The sequence below is a fragment of the Dromiciops gliroides genome, chromosome 6 (assembly GCF_019393635.1).
Source record: "Dromiciops gliroides isolate mDroGli1 chromosome 6, mDroGli1.pri, whole genome shotgun sequence".
NCBI lineage: Eukaryota > Metazoa > Chordata > Mammalia > Microbiotheria > Microbiotheriidae > Dromiciops > Dromiciops gliroides.
This window is the reverse complement of record NC_057866.1, coordinates 123,077,408-123,098,906: the sequence shown is the minus strand read 5'-3', so window position 1 is coordinate 123,098,906 and position 21,499 is coordinate 123,077,408. Positions and strand designations below refer to the sequence as shown.

General features: G+C 38.8%; 1 protein-coding gene across 3 annotated transcripts in view; it reads right to left on the bottom strand.

Annotated features, from left to right (window-relative positions):
- SPATA18 (spermatogenesis associated 18) overlaps positions 1-21,499 on the bottom strand; it is a 41,934-nt gene that overhangs the window by 9,280 nt on the left and 11,155 nt on the right. For 2 of the 3 annotated variants that reach the window (XM_043971990.1, XM_043971992.1), the window contains exons 2-7: positions 11,906-12,011; positions 11,652-11,770; positions 10,636-10,754; positions 5,538-5,633; positions 3,605-3,739; positions 679-931 (exon numbers count right to left, since the gene is read on the bottom strand). In XM_043971990.1, the coding sequence (XP_043827925.1) occupies positions 679-931; positions 3,605-3,739; positions 5,538-5,633; positions 10,636-10,754; positions 11,652-11,770; positions 11,906-12,011 (828 nt within the window). The remainder of the gene's footprint in view (positions 1-678; positions 932-3,604; positions 3,740-5,537; positions 5,634-10,635; positions 10,755-11,651; positions 11,771-11,905; positions 12,012-21,499) is intronic. The other variant, XM_043971991.1, reaches the window with a different exon arrangement.

The following is a 21,499-nucleotide window of genomic DNA, read 5'->3' as shown; positions in this document are numbered from 1 at the left end:
CAGGAGCTAGACAACAACCATAAGCAAAGCAAAATATTTTTTGGCTTCCTAATGACCTAAACCAAAATATTAAAAGAGATGATCTGGGATGGGAAGAAATTTCAGAGGTTTCAACAGAGCCTCTATCCCTGAATCAAAAAATACACCATGAAAAGGCTGAGATTTAGTGGATTTCAAGAAAGTTGATAGCTAGCTAAAGTTCATATTGTTTGTCAATTATTTCAATGTGGTGCACAGGAAGAGAGAAATAAATCATCTAGGTTATAGAAGCATTTGCCTAATCGAGGTGGCTGATATTGTGAACCCCACCCCCCACCCCCCACCCCCGCAAAGGAAAATACTATTAGTAAAAAAAAAAAAAAGATTAGGAAATCATATCATTCTACTATTAACCAGCTATGTGTCTGGTCAAATCACTTTATCTTTCTTGGGTCTCAGTTTACTCATTTGTATAATGAATGGGTTGGACTAGATAATATCAGGTTTCTTAAAGAGCTAAAATTTTACAGAATTATATAATATACATCAATACATCATTGGGAAGGAAGGGAGGACGATGGGACAGAGGAATTTCTTTGATAAATGCTCTACTAGCCTTTCCAAACATTGTTAGTTAATACCAAACTATATACAAACTGTCAGCAAAGACATCTGTATCCCAGTAATTTTATGTCCTACCACTGTGGCAATATAGATGATCCTCTGCACTGTTTCCATCTTATCAATATATCTCTTGAGCAAGTTTTGTGCCTCTAGGCGGGCTTGAGCATATGCATCACTGAAACGGGCCAGGAGATTAGCTTTCCGAGAGACCGAGCTCAGCCTGCCTGATAGAGGTGAGGATAGAGATGATTGGGTCAGCTCTTTCTGAATGGGACTGCAAGACCTGCTGCGTTGGGAAACAGGGCTAGGAGACCGGCTCCTGGAGAGTCTGTCAAGGAAAAAGCATTGAAAGCATTTGAGAACGCTTAATCCACACTGGGCACCAGCTCCCTCCCCTTACACACAGGATCATGGATTTAGATGTGGTGGGGACCATCCTGTCCAAACCCCTTGTTTTAGAGATGGGGAAACTGAAGCTCAGAGAGAGATGACTTTGCCAACATCACCCAGGAAGAGGAGGGCTCAGGTCCTCTGCATCTAAATCTAGTGCCTGCTTCTTCTGCCTCTCTCTGCATTTTAAACTGAGAATAAACATCATAGGTCAGAGAATATAATGAACTGCTCTATTTGGTCACATGCATTTTAATAAGGGCCTGCCTTCTGAAAACAACTGTTTAAGCCAAACAAGTGATTTTACTTGTCATCTAGCAGCACTAGAGTACTCCTTTAGTTCAAGACACTGAGTGTGTCTCCACATTGCCCCTGCTAAAATATCCTGGAATGTCCCCCAAACGCCATTTTGCTATTAATATCCATTGACATCTTGCCATAACTAAGTATATCAATGTAACAAACTTTGAAGAAATAGAACCAGAAAAAGATATGTGTCTACGTGGGGAAGAAATAGTATGGAAAGTCCAAATAATAGGAGACAAAGAAGAAAATGAGGAACCACAGTAGGGATGAGAGTAGGGCTCAGGGAACCAGGAAAAAGGATAAAAGCACTGGGTGCCTAGGACCAGAAGAATGGAGAGTGTCGGAAAATAAAGATGGTCCAAAGACAAACTTGTCTTACTTGAGCCTCGATATGTCCTGTTCATTTTGATTTTACTTGAATTCAATTCAACAAACATTTCTCAAATGCTTATTTAATGGCACAAAGCACTGAGGGAAACAAGAAGATAAAGAAAAACTAGTCCTTGCTCCTAGCAGGGGCACATGGCAGTGGAGGAAGGAGCACTAGACTCAGAGCTAGAAGACCTGGCTTGAGTCCCAATGACAGTAAGAAAGACACCCTCTCTGAGCCCCAGTTTACTCATCTATAAAATGGGGATATTACTATTTACATTACGGGTCTTCACAGGGTTGTCGTGGAGAAGTGTTTTGTGAACCTTAAAGTACGACATAAATGAGAGTTGTTATTATCATCATTAGGGAACATAAGACATGTAAAGTAATTATAACGCAAAATAAAATTAGTGCATTAAAGAGACGCAAACAAGGTACTAAGTAGGTTCTGGAGGAGGAAAAGGCTCAAGTCTTGTTTGGCAGAGATTGGGGCAGGCTTTGTGGAGTGGGAATGATGCCCGAGTTACATCTTGGATGAAGAGGAAAATTTCAACAGGAGCAGGTGGAGAGAAGTAACGGAGAGGGAAAGGAAGACCATTCTAGACAGGGAAAAGGTAAGAGCAAAGGCATGGGGAAGGGAAAACCTGAAGTGTATTCATGATTTAATGAGTACCATGTTTGTCTGGAGTTTGTCTGGAATGTGGAGGTCATGAATAGAAATTGTATTTGATCGAGGTAGAAAGACTGCTTAGCCACAGACAGTCAAGGGTCTTGAATGCTAGGCTAAGGAGTTAACAATTTTACTTAAAGTTTCTAAGTGTAGGAGAAAAGACATAACACAAAGACAGGGTACAAAATTGCTCAAATCTAGAAGGGATAGGGTCCTTCAAGAAGTACGGCCAAAGGGTCATCCCTTTTATAGAGTGGGCCCCTAGGCCTCACAGAAAGTCCCCCTAGATTACCCAAAGGCCCTTGGAAATGGGAACCCACCAGACAAAGGCCTCCTTGCATTATGAGTTCAGACATTCAAGTCTGGCTTCAAAGTCCCGAGTTTTCCCAAAATATAATTCTCTGACTTGTTCTTTGACTCAATGTCTGCATAAAATTCCCATGGTAGCACTTGTCTTCTTCACCCATACCTTTGTGACTATAACTTCCTAGTCTTTCCTAAACATACAAAATATATATTTCCCAAGTATAAAGAAACACAATTTCTGTCTTTACATACTTCCCACTGTAGTGCCATGGGCCTCCCAGGTTGTCTGGTGCAAGAATATTGCACTGAGGGGACAGTTAGGTGGTGCCGTGGATAAAGCACTGGCCCTGGATTCAGGAGGACCTGAGTTCACATCTGACCTCAGATACTTGACCCGTACTAGATGTGTGACCCTGGGCAAGTCACTTAGCCCTCATTGTCCCATTCCCACCCCCAAAATAACATTGCACTGGTCTTGGTGCTCTTCTGCCTTGTAGTAGGGTGTAGACAAAGGCAACCTTTTGCTGTCAATTGTTCAAGTTACATAATATATTAAAATTATAAAGACATGATTTTATTTATGTTTCCACCCAAAAGTCCGGCAGTCACCATTTTTCTCCCCTTTAGCATCAATTAATATCAATGTGGTAACAAAAAAAGATATTTCATTGCCATAATGATAATACCAAATTTACAGAGGGCTTTACCCTACAAAACACTTTTCTTCCAACAACCCTATGAGATATGTAATATTATTATTATCTCCATTTAATAGAACCTGGGCCTCAAAGAGATTGTGCCTTGCATAAAGTCACCTGGCAAGTAAATGGAAGAGCCAGAACTCAAAGCCAGGTCTCTTGATTATTTCCATGTTGTCTCTCCAACATTAAAATCTCATTTGGCAATATTTTCCATAAAGGGATCATTTAGAAGCATGTGTCAGGCTGGATCACAGACCTGCTCTGAAGAACAGATTTTTCCGCAGACAGAACAGCAATCTCATCCTTCAGGGTCCGAAGTTGTCGTTCATAGTCAGTTAGCATATCCAAGCTGCGCTGGCGGGACTCCTCCTGGGCTTGAAGAGACTTGAGCCTTAACCACAAAGACAAATAAATTCAATGGGCAATAGCATTCATGCTGAGCAGTAGCAGCAGCACCATTTATCAGACCGTATAGAATAATAACAGTTCTATGAAAATTCAATGAGCAATGCAAAAGTTAATAAGTGCCAAGAAATCCAGGAATCAGAATATCATTTCATGTCCATGACTCAGAATGAATGGATATTTGGGGGCAGGGGGCAATGAGGGTTAAGTGACTTGCCCAGGGTCACACAGCTAGTAAGTGTCAAGTGGCTAAGGCAGGATTTGAACTCAAGTCTTCTTGAATCCAGGGCTGGTGATTTATCCATTGTGCCACCTAGCTGCCTCTAATATTTTTTTTTCCTACAGAGGAAACTCACCTACCCAGGTGATTGGTATCATGTCAGAACAGTGTAAGGCCAACTAGAAGTCCTTATAGAGTAAAGAATATGGCTTTGTTTTGGCTCTTCTGCCCTAGGTTGGACCATCCTTCACTGAACATCACTGTGAAAGAATTTGGCCTCCAGATATTTTTTCTCTTTCTTTTTTTTTTGTGGGGCAATGAGGGTTAAGTGACTTGCCTAGGGTCACACAGCTAGTAAATGTCAAGTGTCTGAATCTGGATTTGAACTCAGTTCCTCCTGAATCCAGGGCCGGTGCTTTATCCACTGAGCCACCTAGCTGCCCCGCCCTGATATTTTTTATGAATGTTTATCAAAATTAGTGTAAAGGGGGTTGGAGGAAAGAAGTGTGTGGTTTTGCCCCTGAATGTATTTTAATCTTATATATGTTAGGCATGAACTGATAACAATGGAAGATCCTAAAATTTATCAGCTAAGTTCTTCCTTATCTAGAAAAATACCTTATTAGCGTCAAAGAACCAATTTAAAAACCATAACTGCCACAATTCAGGAATGGCAACACAATTCAGGAAACAGGAAAAGGGATGCAAATTATCAAGATTTCATTGCTTAGGCATTACAGTCAGAAAAGTCAGATCAGGCAATGTATGTGGCAATGATTAATGAAAGGTTTCCTGTGGTGGAGAGGGGGATCAAAATTGTCTAAGATGAAAGATGAAGAAGAGTTTCTAATCTGCATCACTGGGGGAGTGTCCACATCATTAGTTCTCTACACCAAGGCTTCTTAAACTTTTTCAATCGTGACCCCTTTTCGCCTGAGAAATTTTTACACGACTCCAGAAATAAAGGTGTATGAAATAGATATACATAACCTTTTCTTGTTGCCAAATTTTTGCAACCCCCACACACACTCAGTTATGTAACCCCATATGGAGTCATGACCTGCAGTTTAAGAAGCTTTGCTCTACACCACTGAAACTGTTGATCCAGATTAAATTTTTTAAAAATTTCTTATTGATGACTAAAACTCTGCAATACCGCAAAAGCTCAGGAACAGAAAAAAAGAAGGAAAAACTACTTTGCTTGATACATAACCACCTAAACTATACCTCTGATTAAACAATTATTACCTTTTTGCAGGGTAATGAGAGTTAAGTGACTTTCCCAGGGTCATATAGCTAATAAGTGTCAAGTGTTTGAGGCTGGATTTCAACTCAGGTCCTCCTGAATCCAGAGCAGGTGCTTTATCCACTGCACCACCTAGCTGCTCCAATAATTATTATTTTTTAAAGGTTACTACTCATCTATCATTTGCTTAGTAAGATTAACCATTATTCCACATGACAAGAGAATAATGGAAAACAAGAATAGATACTTCAAGAATTGGCAAAGTAAAGATTAAGCAACAGACCACCACCAAATACAGCTAAGGCAGATTTTTCTTACTGCTTCCTTAGATGAATTATTTCATCCTCTGCAGCCAAAAGGGCTGTAGCTGATCTGGTCTTGGTGTCTTCAAGATCCATCTCAGTTTCTGTCAGACTGTAAGAGAAATTGTTAACTAAGGACAGATTTTCAAAATTGGTAGACCTTCCAAATTAAGCAACAAGTTCTTCTAGAAAATTCACTGAATCAGGAAACAAAAAGACCCAGTTGCAAATAGACATCTGCATTCATAGTAAACATATCACACTAGGTTTTTGTGTAAACACATACTAACATTCTTTGGTGAACAAAAGCAACTACACTAGAAAATGACCAAGCTTCCATTTCCCCCCAAATACTGTATGATAATTAATAACTAAGAAAGGAATATAGCACACACAAGAAAGATTACATTTGTCCAATCCTTCTCTCCATCTTGCCCCCTAATTGCTTTTAACTGTTCATTTCCTGGCCAACAGTTTTGTTCCTAGCTTGAAAATATCCATCATCTATCAGTTTATTAATTCCTTAGGTCTTTTCTACTATGGCAACACTTTGTTGCTTCACCCATGCCTACTATAACTTCCTAGTCTTCCTAAACATCCAGAATTTAAGTTTCCTGTTGATCTCCATTAATAGCCCCTGCCTTATTGTAGATGTTGCTTCTCTGTGTCAGCAAGACACTCTCTGCTGGCTCCTTCACTGATATCTTCTATTTCTCAGGTTCTCTGTTCCCACCTGATACCAGAGAAGGATACAATTTCTTTCTCCTCTCCCCAATTCCCCTACTTCCTTCCTAAAAGCAGTATTTCATCCTTACAGACAATTACAAAGATTTTCCACAGGGCAAAATAAGGAGAAATTCCTGTAAAATATTCCTCCAATCTTTTTTCATGGTGTAGAAAGGACCCTGGGTTTTCAAGTGCTATTCTAGTTGAGTGCATGCCCTGGCTGGTCCCTGTGGTAAAATATGAAAGTTTTTAACAGTCGGTTAGGATAACTGAAAGACGCCAGTTTTTCAAGGACCACCCTTTTGGGGAGGAGATGAACAGTCCGCCTGCTGCGCATGTCAGACTGCCTGCCGGGCTCTTGACTTCCGGGGTGGAGAGAACGGGAGTAGGCCTGAAGATCATTTACTATGTTGCAGAGGGATTGCAACCTGCCTCGTGGGCAGAAGAACCCACACGATAGCACAGATCCTTTAAGTACTGAAGTACTATAAGAGGAAAATACAAGGTGATATAATGAAAAATGAAAAGGGTAACATTTAAGTAGAAAAAGTGCTTATGAATAAACCTTCTTCCTATATACCAACTACAGGGAATTAGGGCTACTTTTTCTTAGCTTCCCCTTCCTACTGATTGACCTCTTTTTGCCAGGGCTTAATCTTGATGTTACCCTTTTGATGCTAGCTCTACTAATCTTTGTGATTGCAAAGCTGTTGGTGCCTCAATTTTTCTGAATAGCAGATTCAATAGGCTGGTTAAGAAAAGAAATCAGATCACAAGGAGTTGAAGAATGAATAGCTGGAGAAAATCAAGGTAGTAAGAGCAATAGACTACTCTTCCTCGATACATAAAGTGAAAGAGAAGACAAAGAAAAAAGTGTTAGCTTGAGGAAACTGCATTGTGGAGGGAAGCATTTTTAAGGAAACATGGTCATTTTTAAGGAAAGAAGAGAGATGAGAAAGTTTGTGGAAGAAAGAAGTAGCCAGTAAAGATAAAGATATTGAAGATTGAAGAAAGAAGATAAATAATTGATAGAACAATAGTGGTGAGAGATTTATGGTAGGGGGACTAATCCAAAGACCATCAAAGTAAACTAGGCTAGAGGTATTGAAGGGCTGTGTGAGTGGAGCAAAGGGCTAATGTTGAGAGATGTTCTGAAGGCAGAGATCTGGCAAGATCTGGCAGCTGACTGACTAGGTGAAGAAAAGGGAGGAGTTGAGGCTGATGCTGAGGATAAAACCCTGGAAGACTATAAAGATGCAATGTATCCAAAATAAATAGGGAAATTTAGAAGAGAAGAGGGTTTTGGAGGATGCATGAGTTCAATTTTGGAAAATGTTGAGTTTGAGATGTCTCTAGGACCTCTAATTTGAAATGTACAGTAGGCAAGTAATGATGCAGGACTGAAGCTCAGGGGATATACTGAGGTTAGTTAACTATCATCTTTATACATATATAAGTGTGTATATATGCATGTGGGTAAATGCATACATATACACATATTTGTGTACACACATGTGTATATACACATATACATATATACATATATTTGTATGTACACATATACACATATGTTTCTGTATTCAGCTGTGAGTTACCTGCATAGATTGCTAGCTAAAGCCATAGAAACTCATGAGGTTACCAACAGAGGGTGTGTAGAGAGTATAGAGGGAGAAGAGAACTCAAGACAAAGCCTTGGGAGAAAACCTCCAGGTGATATGGATGATGAGCCATCAAAGGAGAATGAACAGTGATCAGACATGTAAGAAGAGATGGAATAGGGGACTGGATAAAAGCATTCAGGAGAAGAGAGTGGTAAAAATTGCAAATGTAACAGGCAGGGCAAGAAGAATTATAACTGAGAAAACTCCATCAGATTTGGCAATTATGGCATCATTGATAATTTGAAAGAAAGCAGTTTCAGTTAAGCAAAGTCAGCAAACAGACTGCAAAGAAGATAGAGTGAAAGAAGAGAAAGTAGAAGTAGCAAAGTATAGACAGCTTTTTTAAGGATTTTGGCTAAGAAAGGGAATAGAAAGCTATAGAACGATAGCTTGAGGGGAGAGTAGGATCTACTAAGGTTTTTTTTAAGGATGGGGAAAATATGGGCATGTTTGGAGACACTAAAGAAGGGACTAGTAGACATGGAGATATTGAAGATTCAAAAGAGAAAGGAAGATAAAGGATGCAATTTATTGAAGATAAAAGAAGATAGGATCAGGCATACATGTTGAGGGGCCTTGGCAGAAAGAAAGACCACTTCTTTGTCAGAATATTAGTGAGGGAACTGAGGGGATTAGAACATAAAATAGTAGTAGGAATTGAGTGAGTCACACTGATTCCATCTTGGGACTCAATTCTGGGTCTAGTTCAGTTCCCCTTTTAGTTAATTATGGGTCTAGTCCAATTTTTGTCTGAGAAAATTTTGTTCAATTGTGGGAATTGTGAGAGAACCTCGTTGCACTGTTTGAACCTAGCCCTACATGACTGGAAAGCTAGACTACCTCTACATATTGCTTAAAGAATAAGGACCTAGATTATGCCAGCCAAAAACCCAGTCAAGATCCTAAGATTGATTGAGTTTTTTCATAATTGTATATTTCAAGCAACCTAAACATCTTATCTGAAAACTGACCCTGTACTGGTCAATCAGTCATTGTTTCTGTGTTCTTTGATTGAATACAAGACACTTGCTGGGGGCAGTGGGGAATGCAATATCTCCTTTTCTGATTTCAGGGAATTGTACCTGTTCACTCTGCCCCTACCAACTTGGGGAAGTCCCTAATCTTTCTTCCAATTATAAATCAGATTTCTTAATTTTGTGTCCTGGTTAATTTTTTTCTTTTAATTACTTGGTCTTATTTGTTTAATTGTTATAAATGTATAAAACAGTCTGTCTCCCCCTCTGTATTCGGCATCGAGTGCCAAAGCTCAGGAAGGTGACTCATCCCAATTTCTTATGCAATTGGCATGCATTGCTTAATAAATTAACATTCTCAGAAGCTTGAACCTTTGTTTCCTCAGTCATTTCTTCTTTCACCTGCCATCATGATAGATGATGTGAAAGAGTTTTGAGAATTTTTAAGAGATAGGAGGCATACATAGGAGAAGTGATCAGCATTGGACAAGGTAGCAGGGATGTCATATCTTCAGAGAAAAGTTCTTACTCTCTCTTGCTTCAGCCCATTTCTCTCCTCTCCTCTCTTCATTGGCATGTCTGAAGTAAATTCTCCTAACAAAATTATCTCAACTGGCTCTGCTCTTGGGGATGAGATTGTCTTCTTTTCACCCATACCCTATACTGGTATCAGACCTAGTAACCCTACAATCCTAAAACTAGGCCCTGTGCTTCCTTCTTCTAAGTGTACCTCTCCCCTCCATGTTGCTCCAAAGATGTCTTTTGCTCTCTGATCTTCCTTTTAGTTCAAAACTTTATGGCACCTACTATAGTTCCTGGCACATAACAAGTATTTAATAAGCATTTGCCTGATCGGTTGATTAATTGATTCATCCCCTTGCGGACCTATCATTCATTGACAGTGCCAAGCTTTACAGACATACCTTGCAGCAGAAGTCACTAATCTTTTAAGGAAGAAGTTGTTTTTGTAAAATTCTTCTAATTTGGCTTTTGAAGTAATATTCTAATACATGTTTTTAAAATTTATATCAGGTACCATGTTCTCTTTTATCACAAACTATAACAGGCTAAGAAGTATTCCATGTTTCTATCATTATAAATAACATAGAGATAATAGAAAAGAGGACATACATACATTATTATAATTTAATATGTTTCATATATATCCTTGTTCCCATTAGATTATAAACTCTCCAAGGCTAAGCTCTATTTACTCTTTCCTTTTCCTCTTTCTATAGTACTTTACAAGTATTTGATAAATTTTTCTTATATGATTTTTTAAAAACTGTACACTTTTAATTGTTTTTTACATTTTTTCAAGTATTTGACATCATTCAATCACATTGTTCCCCAATAGGCCAAAGCTGCTAGATAAATTATGATGCTGTACTTTTCTGTCTTTCTTTTAATCTCACTCCCTGATCTCTCACTTTTACCCTTCAGTTGTGTTTGTTATTTTTCAATCCCAAGTGTTCTTGAATTTCATAAGTCTTTACCCTAAAAGTCCTGCAGAAAGAAGTGTACCAGGAAGGAGTAAATACTATAGTGTTTGAGATCATCATGTTTTAAGAAATATTAGGTCACTATAAACCTCAAAGTCATCATCTCCCAAGCATCTTAAACTTATTATTTATCTACAAAGGTTCCATTACCATATTAACTATGGGCCAAATTTTTTCATTTAAAGTTTTGCTTTTAATGTAATTGGATGAAAAAAATTCTCTTAGAAAAAGACAAATCATTTTCCTCTTACTCTTGTTGAACCATGCTGAGCTGTACACGAGTTGAATTCAATTCTGAATCTAACTGCTGTATCTCCCGTTCCCGAGTAGCAGAAAGTTCTCGTAGCTGTCGGTCCTTTTCAAGTGACTCCTTCAATGAAAAATAAATTTTAAAATTGTCTGAAACCCTATAAAACATCTTCAGAAAATCACACTTAGAGCAGCATTTTTCTGAACGACATAATAAAAGGAATGTCATGAAAGTCTGTACAATTTAGAAAAAAAGGTTAATAAGGCTTTACTTTCCCAGACACAAAAAAACATAGCTATAATAATCCTAATTATTACCATTATCACAGCTCATTTTATAATATGCTTTAAGGAGTTTGCAAAGCACCTTCTTCATTAAAACCCTATAAAGTAGGTAAGGAAACAGAGTCAGAGAAGTTAAAAGTTTTGTCCATATGTGTTAAACATTAATGAGTGGTCAGAGTCAGGATTCAAACCCGGGTTTCCAGACACTAATTACAGCCCTTGTTTCCACAGTGACAACCACACTGCCTCTGCTTCAGAAAAGTAAATTGCCTTCTCCCCACCCTGTTCTACATCTGTGCAAAAACTGTCATTGTCTCTCTATTGTACTAGCACTAAGTAATAATGGAACTGCTCTCCCAAGTCACTGAAAGGAAGCTGCCTTTGTATGCTGGGGAATTTTCAACAGGCTTTATTTTTCTTGCTCCAAAGTGCAGAACCTTCTCCATTCACCCTGCCCTTCAGCTCTGAAAGCCTATAACACTTTGTACTCATTTGGCACTTGGAGTACAAGACCTTGTAGAACTGTTTATCTAGGTCTTGTTTGCCAAATAGATTGTAACCCACTTGAGAATGGAGACTGTGTGTAACAATCAATTCAACAAGCATTTACTAAGCCCCGTGCCAGGCATTGTGCTAACCTTTGACACAACCTACCAGACACATTTCATTGAAAATAAGCACTCAATAAATGTTTGAAAATGGTAAAAATTGAGGGTTGTGTTTTAATACATACTACCTGCAAAAGGCTTATGTTGTTGTCAATGGGTTTTCCTATAGAAGAATTGGAGAAACAAGTCCCTAGCCAGGGCAGAAGTCGAGATTTGATTGTTTCCACACCGGCATAATGTCCACCTAGGAGAATAAACAAGCCAAGATGTGAGAGACAGCAGGCATGGACGTGCATTTGCATCTAATGTTTGGAAATCGTAGAAGGGAAGAAGAGAGTGTATGCATGATGTATATGCACAGGATAGAACTCTTTCTCACCTTCTTGTGCTGTTAGACTGAGGATTGTGAAGAGCTGCCCCTGTATTCTGGAATTCAGTTCAATTATTTCACAGCAACAATTCAAGTTTTGATCACATGAGTTCATCTGCAAAGCCAAGCCATCAAGGATAAGTACAGTCCTCCACTCTGAAAATCATTTCAGGCCAGATAAATATCTCAATTAACCCAACAGATGTGTTTCCAAATAAACGTACGTAGATGGAAGCCTATTTAAATGCTTTCATGAACAGCTTCCCAGCTAATGGAACCTCAGAGAAAGTCCTTTTGGAAAGTGGAGGGTTCTTTCATAAATAGGAATTATGTTTTGCTAGTTCACATTCTGTCATATGCTGCTGGTAATAAAGTAGGACATAGTTTTACCTTTGTTAACAACTTCTCAAAGAGACTGCTGTTCTTGGAGATCCTTGAGAAATGGCCAAAGCAATGATTTCAGAAGATCAGTGATAAAGCATATTACTATCCACCTCCTACCAGAGACATGATGGACAAAGAAAATTGCGATATATTTTTGGGCATAGCCCATTAGCAAATTTGTTCTCCCATTTTTACACCAGGAGTTTCATACGTGGACAAAAAGCACAGACCCTTTGTGTTTTCTTGTGTCTTTTTCATCTAATATGGAGTAGAGTCAGAAGATGGGGAAAGAGTACACGGTCAGAAATGACAGTGATAAGGGGTAAGGATAAAAAATTGGGAAACATGAAGGGGAAAGCAATAAGGGGAAACAGGTTTGTATTTTACAATAAGATCATGCTAACCTAAGAATCACTATGAGGAAATGGGGGAAAGCATTAAAACCAAAACCACAGGAATCACTAGGGGAAAGCAAAACTGATGTTACTGTACAGAGTATGGGGAGTATTATACCATTCCATCTCCAGAAAAATGCTGCGAAAGATCACCCAGAGACAATGGAGAAGCGAGTGATAGATGTGAGCAGGAGGCAACACATTAAAAATAAGAAATTATGTAGAAGTTACATAAAGGATCTCATCAGACTAGGTACAAATGAGAAAAAAAATGGGCTGGTCACATAGCAAAGAACAACCAGTACACGGCCTGTGTACTCCACTGTTGTCCACAAATGTGAAAAGAGGAGTAAGGCCAATAGCATGTTGGATGATCTGTGCTTGGTTTATGAGAGGGCTTGAATCAAGTTGTGATGGATGGGCAGGCAAGGATGGACTACAATGTACATTTGGAGGGAGTATCCCACTTTTTGAGCTTCCAGATCCATTAGCGTACTAAAGCATTGGAGTATACAAAGATTAGCACCAGCACCTCTTAGGAATTAGTCAAAGTTTTGCCAATTAAATATCAAAGTAATGTTAGTATGTCATAGGTTTCCAAAGGGAGATAAATCATGGAAATTCCTTGATCAACTTGATGAAGTTATAAGGGGCCTTTGCCTAGTACTCTAAGTACATCTCCCTGTGGAAGAATTCAGGATCCCTATTAACAACCTCATTGAATGGATGGAAGGAACATCTATTGGAAATACCCATTAATACCTAATAAAGGAGGAGTGAATAAGTCTCAGCCATCTGGAGTGATGCTCATAATCTCCCCCTTCTCTCTTCCAGAGAACTGGGCCCAAGTTCTCGAGGAACTCAAAATTGTTCAGGAAATCATTCCTGCCTTATCAAGTAGCCTGGGTTTGTGATGATTTAAAAATATGAGACATAGTTTCTGGGTAATTTAATCATTTTATTAATAAGGTCAGCAAGTTATTAATAAAAGGATAGTCATTTCGCCACCTCTCTCAGACCAAAGACCATTATGGTGGTGGTGGGCCTTGGGGTATCAATTTAAAGAATGTCCTCCTCTTCAATGGGAGGGGGCAGAGTGACCCCCAGCCTTCAGTATCTAGACAAACAAATCTATCTCCACCCAAGCTTGAGTAGAACACAATAAGCTTCCCCCACCCTAAATTCCTTGCAAGCTTCTATATGACCAAGATGTAGAGATTCAATGCAATCTTATTCCGAAGAAGAAACTGAACCGCTAAAGGTCATGGCTTTGGAAGAAGGGGGAAGCTCTGAATCTCCCCAAAATATCAGGTCACCACTTCACTATATGCTACCCATCTCCTAGGGTCAGCATATGTGTGATAGCCCGTGCAACTGCAATGTATCACTGTCATCACTGTCACTGCCACCCCCACTGCTTCTCTATGTCTGGCACTTGAGGTTCAGAAATTTGGGGTATAGGAACCCTTACTACTTGACCACTGGCCCAGCTCATACTAGCTATAGTCTGCAGGGCTGAGATGGGAAATGGTCAGTCAGACCCTGGCATAGAGAAGGGCTGTGCTGATGCCCAAAATGTGCCCCAAAAGGGTAAAAAGCTTGGCTGTACAATAAAACTTCCTTTTATAGGTCCAGCACAAAGGGATGTCTACAACCCACAAGAGCCTGAAGCCAATCAAATAATCCCCAGAGACTGTAACTCTTCATAGAGAGATGCACCTAAAAATCCCCAAACATTCACTTCTCTTATCAAAGTCAATGAAGTAATTTCCCTGATCAATGCCCTACCCTTCTACCCAATCTCAGTAGGTAAAGAATAGTTACAAAAGCTTAGTGAAGAAATACAGATTTTTTAAAAAAAAATAAAATTTGGGGAACAAGAGAGGGTCACCTGTACTGTAGTGTTGGGAGAAAAAAAAACAGTAACAACACTAGCCTGGGAATTTGAAGCCAATACCCTTGAGGTCCTGTCAGCTTCTGTCACTTATTAGATAACTGTGTACAAGTCCCTTAAACTCTCAGTCTCAATTTCCTCATATGTTAAATGATAGAGAGAGCCTTTTCAACTCCAACGTTCTATAATGCTGTAATTCTTTTTTGTTTTGTTTTGCTTTTTGGTTTTTTTGCAGGGCAATGAGGATTAAGTGACTTGTCCAGGGTCACACAACTAGTAAGTGTCAAGTATCTGAGGCCAAATTTGAACGCAGGTCCTCCTGAATCCAGGGCTGGTGCTTTATCCACTGCACCACCTAGCTGCCCCCTATGATATTGTAATTCTAAAATTAATTAGCCTAACAGCCACCAGGAATTGATAAAAATGGAAGTTTAAAAAAAAGAGGGGAATACATACTCATCAGTTGAAACTCATTCCTTGCCCCCTCCCCAGGAGAACAGGTTTCAGAGGGTTTAGAGGAAGGATCCCATAGAGTATAATTCTAGCCTAGGAAGATGTAAAGTTCTCAGGACTTAAATCCTGAAAAGAGAAACAATTGTGCAGAGGAAAAAGGGGAATCTTCTTTAAGAGATTTGTATGGAATTTAGGTTCCAAAAATGCATCAAATAAGATGGAAGTAAGGGCAGGTAATGGAGGAAGGAAGATGGAAATGGGAGAAAATAATTGTTGATGACCAATGTTGTGGGGAACTAAAGATTCCCCTTTGTGTTACATGCTGTCAGTGAGACTGTCCCCCTCAAGACCAAACCCAGGTAGGAGCCAGCATGCTGGTTCAGTCTGGGTGGAGTCTGAATTTTGGGGTCAATTACCATATGTAAAGATATTGTCCGGAATCAAGAGGACATTCAGTCTATCTCACCTGCTGGAATCCACCTTTAATTGTGTGAAACAATTAGAACTGATTGATGTATAAAGACCCTCCTCTTATCAAAAAGGTATAAAAACCTAGAAAAGTAGTCACAGGACTTCTTTGGACCACTGAGAGGCTGCTTTGTCAATCACTTACCGGCAGAGAGAGCTTGCCCCAAACTGATGTCTCTTGTAATGATTTTAACCATCACAGAAGCAAATGGAGGATAAATACAAACACATGTATGAAAGAATGAATCCAGAGAAAAATTAACTGTTTGGGGGAAATGAAAGGCATTGTAGTATAGTGCATAGATTGTCCAAGAAGACCTGGACTTGTATTGTCTGTATGGCTCTGGGAAAGTCACTTAACCCCTAAGGGCTTTAGGCAATTTCCTAAGACCATAGAATTGCAGAGACAATGCCAACCAGAGGGAGTTTTCTCACTTTTGAGTTCCTATTTATCAATGAAATTCACAGCTCTAGTCACTAACCCTATCCTTGGGGAGATAGGAGGATCAAAGAAAAGGATTCCTTCATTTGAAGAGCTCTCTAGTAAGCAGGTAACCACTGTCTGCTAAGTCAAACAAACCCAAGGTCCATAAAGAGGGACACACTAGCAACCCTTGCCCTTGAAGCCCTAAGTCCCCATGCCGCCCCAGCCTCCTAGGGCACTTCACATTGACATAATTCCTGAAATCAAATATTCTGCATGAAGTCTCCCCAGACCAGTCCTAAGAACAGCTGAGTACAACCTTTGAAGACAAGCCTCTCCCATGCACCAAATCCAATGCCCCCCATTTTCATTCTCTCCTTTGTTCTCTGAACCATTTGAGCGGTGATTTCTACCAATTATGCCTCACTTGTATGTGAACACTTGAAGGTTTAAAGGGAGAAATTATTTGTATTTATTAAAAATTGGAAAATTATAAGATGAAGAAATTACACAGGACACAAAAGAACAAGGACATAAGATAAGTTAGAGGACCACGTTGGGAACTTCTAGCTGCATAACATTATGGTCCCTCATTTCATCTGTATACATTATATTTAGTCTTATGATTGAAGATTTCTCATTTTAAATGAAATTCTATAAACATTTGAAGACCGAGATAATGATTTTCCAGCAGCTATCAATTTCACCGAAGAAATTTTCTACTTTTAAGTGAAAGGTGAGTTTGCTGAGAGCCAAGAGGCTTTGATTTAAATCATTGGTAGATATAGGTGTTGGAGAAAGGAGACTGAAGTGGAAGAGGGAAAAGAAGGAAGAGGATTGAAGAAACAGCTAGAGGTTGGGAAAGCAATTTGTTGAAGCATTTTGAAGAGACCAACAACAAGAACAGTCAGCTGACAGATTTAGATAGGTGATTTCTTTTTTTTTTAATTTAGAATTTAATTTTTCCACAAATTACATGTAAAAAACAATTTTAACGTCTATTTTTAAAACTTAAATTCTCTTCCTCCTTCCCTCCCCACCTCCCCTTACGAACACAAGCAATTTAATGTAAGTTATATATGTGTAGTCATACAAAACATTTCCACTATGTGATTTCTGATTGGCTGAATGAAGACAGAAATTTCAGTTATTGCCCTTCATAGTCACTTAAAATCTAAGAGAAGTGAAGCTTCTCAGAAATGTATGGTACCCTTTTTGCCCCTTCTTGTTTAAGAAGGAAAAGGGACAGGTACTGCACCTGCTTTGTTTTACAGGAAGAGATAGCTAGGCTGATTTGCCTTACCCAGAGAGCTAACAATGAGCTGTTTTGCTTTGTGTTCTGATTAAGCAGCACATTATGCAGGTAAGTGAATTACTAGCTGGGCTAGTCCATAAAGCCCAAAGGCAGCAAGCCATATGAGCTTTGAAATTCTCTAGTTTAAAAACAACTGATATTCACATTAAGAGGCAACACCTTTTAAGGGTATATGTAAATTGAAAGAGTTGATAAATGCTACATTCAAGTACAGAAGAGAAGAGCTGGAGTGCAGTGAGTACCAAAAGACAAGCATGGGTTTCATGTCGTACAAATGTTCCAGAATGGACTCATATCAAAGCCTATAGTCCAGAACTGTGTCCTAACAGAACACATGGGTTTTCCTCCCTCATATGCTCCCTGTGAATGCGTGCCTAATCTCTCCCATAAATATTGAGTAATTGGTGGGAAAGCATAGCCCAAATTTATATGTAGCTTATTATTTAAGCATTGGCTAAATATAAGTACATTATTTCTTTTGCCTTTATTGCTAAAGATTGGTTATGTTTAAGATCTAAAAAGTGGCATTATTGTAAATGGCTAGACTGTATAAATGTAATGACTGTTTAGCTCTGTATGGTATGTCACACTTCTGGTTCTACACATAAAAATGCATCAGTTGGGGCAGCTAGGTGGCACAGTGGATAGAGCACCGGCCCTGGATTCAGGAGGACCTGAGTTCAAATCCGGAACTTAACACTTACTAGCTGTGCGACCCTGGGCAAGTCACTTAACCCCCATTGCCTCATCAAAAAAAAAAATGCATCAGTTGGGGCTTGAGAGCTAATGTAATGAATGGAGAGAATATATTCAGCAAGATTACCCATATGACCCTGAGAGAATTTGAGTGCATGTGGTGATAATCTATCACTGGGAACCTAGACCTGCTAGTGTGAGGGTAGGCTGGAGTCGTCCCAGAGAGTGTGAACTGTGATACTCAAGAGAAAGGAGTTGAGGCTAGAGTGTGGGTACACCTGGGTCACACCTGTTATATAAAGGTAAGTAATTTACCCAAGATCCCATACTAAGTTAATGGCAGAATTGAGGACTGGAACCTAGGTTTCCTCCTTCTTTATCTAATGTTATTATTCCAGTCATTTAGCCTTCAGTTTACTCCATACTAAGCCTGACTTCCATCCATGGGTCAATGCTACTCCACCTCACTAGAATTTCCTCCAATTTTGTCCCCTTTACGTTTTTTCTCTACCCACTGTAACTATCTTCAGTCCTTAAATTTAAAGAGGGTCATCTCTACTATCTGTTCATTTCATCTTTGTTCTCCAGGCTTCTGTGAAAATCATGAACCCTTGATGACTAATTTATTATGAATTTATACTCTCTAACTTTCATTAGTTCCCTATTAGTCTACCACTCAGCAATCCTTTTCTTCATTTCACTTTGATTCTATATCAAATTGTTCACAGCAGTTGTTCCAAAGTTTTTCTCCATTCCTCAAGTTCCCCTCTCCCTTTAACCCTTATCTCACTTCCTACAGATGACTTTGCTTCCTATTTTTCAGAAATAATCAAGGCCTTCTGGAGCTCACTCATACTTCCATCTACCTCACTAAAAATATTTTTATATCTTCACTCATTGCATTCTTCCCTCGTTTCTCAAAAGAAACAGTGTCTTTCTTCCTTTCAAATATAGCTAATACTTTCCCCCCATGCATCCAATCCCATTTCTTCCCAAATTCTCTGGTTCCTCATCTAATCTCTCTCTTCTATTATCATTAGTTCCTTCCTATCTGAAATATGCTAAGATTTTCTCTTCAATATTTCAAAAGATCCATGACTTCATCAGTTCAGATGTCCCTTAGATCAATGCAGACTACTAATCCTCCTCACATTAATAAGGTGGCTTTACACATCACTGTGATCATAAAATTTCACCAGCTGGTACCCTTCTCTAAGCTTACCCAACCTTATGCCTTTCTGGCATAATAAGACCCATGACATATAAAACTCTGCTAGCGTAACTTTTGATAAACCAGGGTCAACTCCATATGATAACGAGGTATCAGAGTTATCTCCCCTCTATCTTAAAGCATTTTCTCAAACCTGCTATTGTTCAAGGTACCATTTTGTTTCCTTTATCTCTTAGTCAGATTTTTTCATGTAGTAGCCTATAGTCACCTTCTATGTTTTCTTATAATTCACTCTCTCCTTAACCCTTTACAATATAACTTTTACTTATACCAATGCAACTAAATTGCTCTTTGGCAATAACCTCTTAATTATCAAATATAAAAGTCTTTTCTGGATCATATTTTGGCCTGGCCACGTGATGGAAATAAAACCCAAAGTGTTCTAAGATAACCTGAGTAAGGAAAGACACTTTTAGCTGGAAGGTTCGAGAGAAGTCTTCACAGAGGAGGTGATACCCTAAGCTGAGCTCTGAAGGGAGAAAAGATTCTAGGGGGCAGCTAGGTGGCGCAGTGGATAAAGCACCGGCCCTGGATGCATGAGGACCTGAGTTCAAATCCAGCCTCAGACATGTGACACTTACTAGTTGTGTGACCCTGGGCAAGTCACTTAACCCCCCATCGCCCTGCAAAAAAAAAAGATAGAGAAAAGATTCTGAATGGAAGAGATAAGGACAGAACGTTTTTTCAGTTATCAGGGAAAACCTGCAAAAAATGCATGTAAGTGAGAGATAGCTGTTAAGAGTTCAAAGAATAGATGGTACATAGTCTAGTTGGGCTAGAATATAAAATGTATGAAGAGAAGTTATGTGATATTAGACTAGAAAGGTAGGTTGCAGACAGATTGTAAACAGCCTTCACAACTAAGCTAAGGGAATTTATCATTTATCCTAGAGATAGGTATTAAGAAACTACTAACAGTTTTGAACAGGGAAATGACATGATCATTTGAGCTTTAGAATATGATTTTGGCAAGTATGTGAATGATGGATTAGAAATGGGCAGCGATAATATGAACCAATAGTTCTCAAAAGAAGCATTGCAAAGCATTTACAATCACATGAAAGGATGTTCCATATCACTAATAGTACAAACTAAATCATGCAAATCAAAACTACCCTGAAGTTCCACCCCACACACCTTGAAAACTGGCAAAGATGAAAAAAAAAATGTCAAGTCAATTTTGGAGACATTGTGGAATGATAGGCACACTAATACACTGTTGGTGGAGCTGTGAAATGGTACAAATTGTCTTAGAAAGCAATTTAGAATTGTGCAATTAAAGTGACTAAAATGTCCACTCCCTTTGTTTCTTTCCCCTAAAAAATTCAAATTTATTTTTATATTTATTCAGTTCCAAATTCTTTTCCTCCAACCCCTCCCCCACCCATTGAGAAGGTAAGAATTACAATGCCTATTATACATATGAAGTCATACAAACACATTTCCACATTAGTTATATTTCTGAAAGAGAGAAAGAATATATATATATATATATATATATCTGCACTCTGAGTCCATCAGCTCTCTATCTGAAGGGAGATAGAACTTTTTTTTTGTTTGTTTTTTGCGGGGCAATGGGGGTTAAGTGACTTGCCCAGGGTCACACAGCTAGTAAGTGTCAAGTGTCTAAGGCCAGATTTGAACTCAGGTCCTCCTGAATCCAGGGCCAGTGCTCTATCCACTGCGCCACCTAGCTGCCCCAGAGCATTTTTTTATATGACTATTGACAACTTTGGTTTCTTTCTCTGAAAACTGCTAATCAAATCCCTTGATTATTTATCAATTTGAAAATGGCTCTTGTAAATTTGACTCAGTTCCCTATAAATTTGAAAAATGAGACTTTCATCAGAGAAACTTGCTGCAAAAATTTTTTTTTACCAGTTTTCTACTTTTCTTCTAATTTCAGCTGCTTTGGTTTTGTTTGTGTGTCCATACCCTTTGAACCAAAGACTCCATTACTGAGCCAGTACCCCTAGGAAGCCACTGAGAAGAAGAAATAGCCATTAAACACCAAAATATTTATAACAGCACTGTTTGTGATAGTAAAGATTTGGAAACAAAATAGATGCTCATAGACTGGGAAATGTCTAAACAAACTGTAGCACATGAATGTAGTGCAATATTACTGTACTATAAAAAATGACAAATGTGATGGCTACACAGAAGCATGAAAAGATCCACATGAACTGATGTAAAATGAACTAAGCAAGCCAAGAAAACAATATACATAGTAACTGCAACAACATAAATAGAAAGAAAAGACACAGAGAAGACAAAAGTGAATTTAGCAATATTATAAGGATCAAGGATGACTCAAATGAAGAGATATGAGGACCACCAACT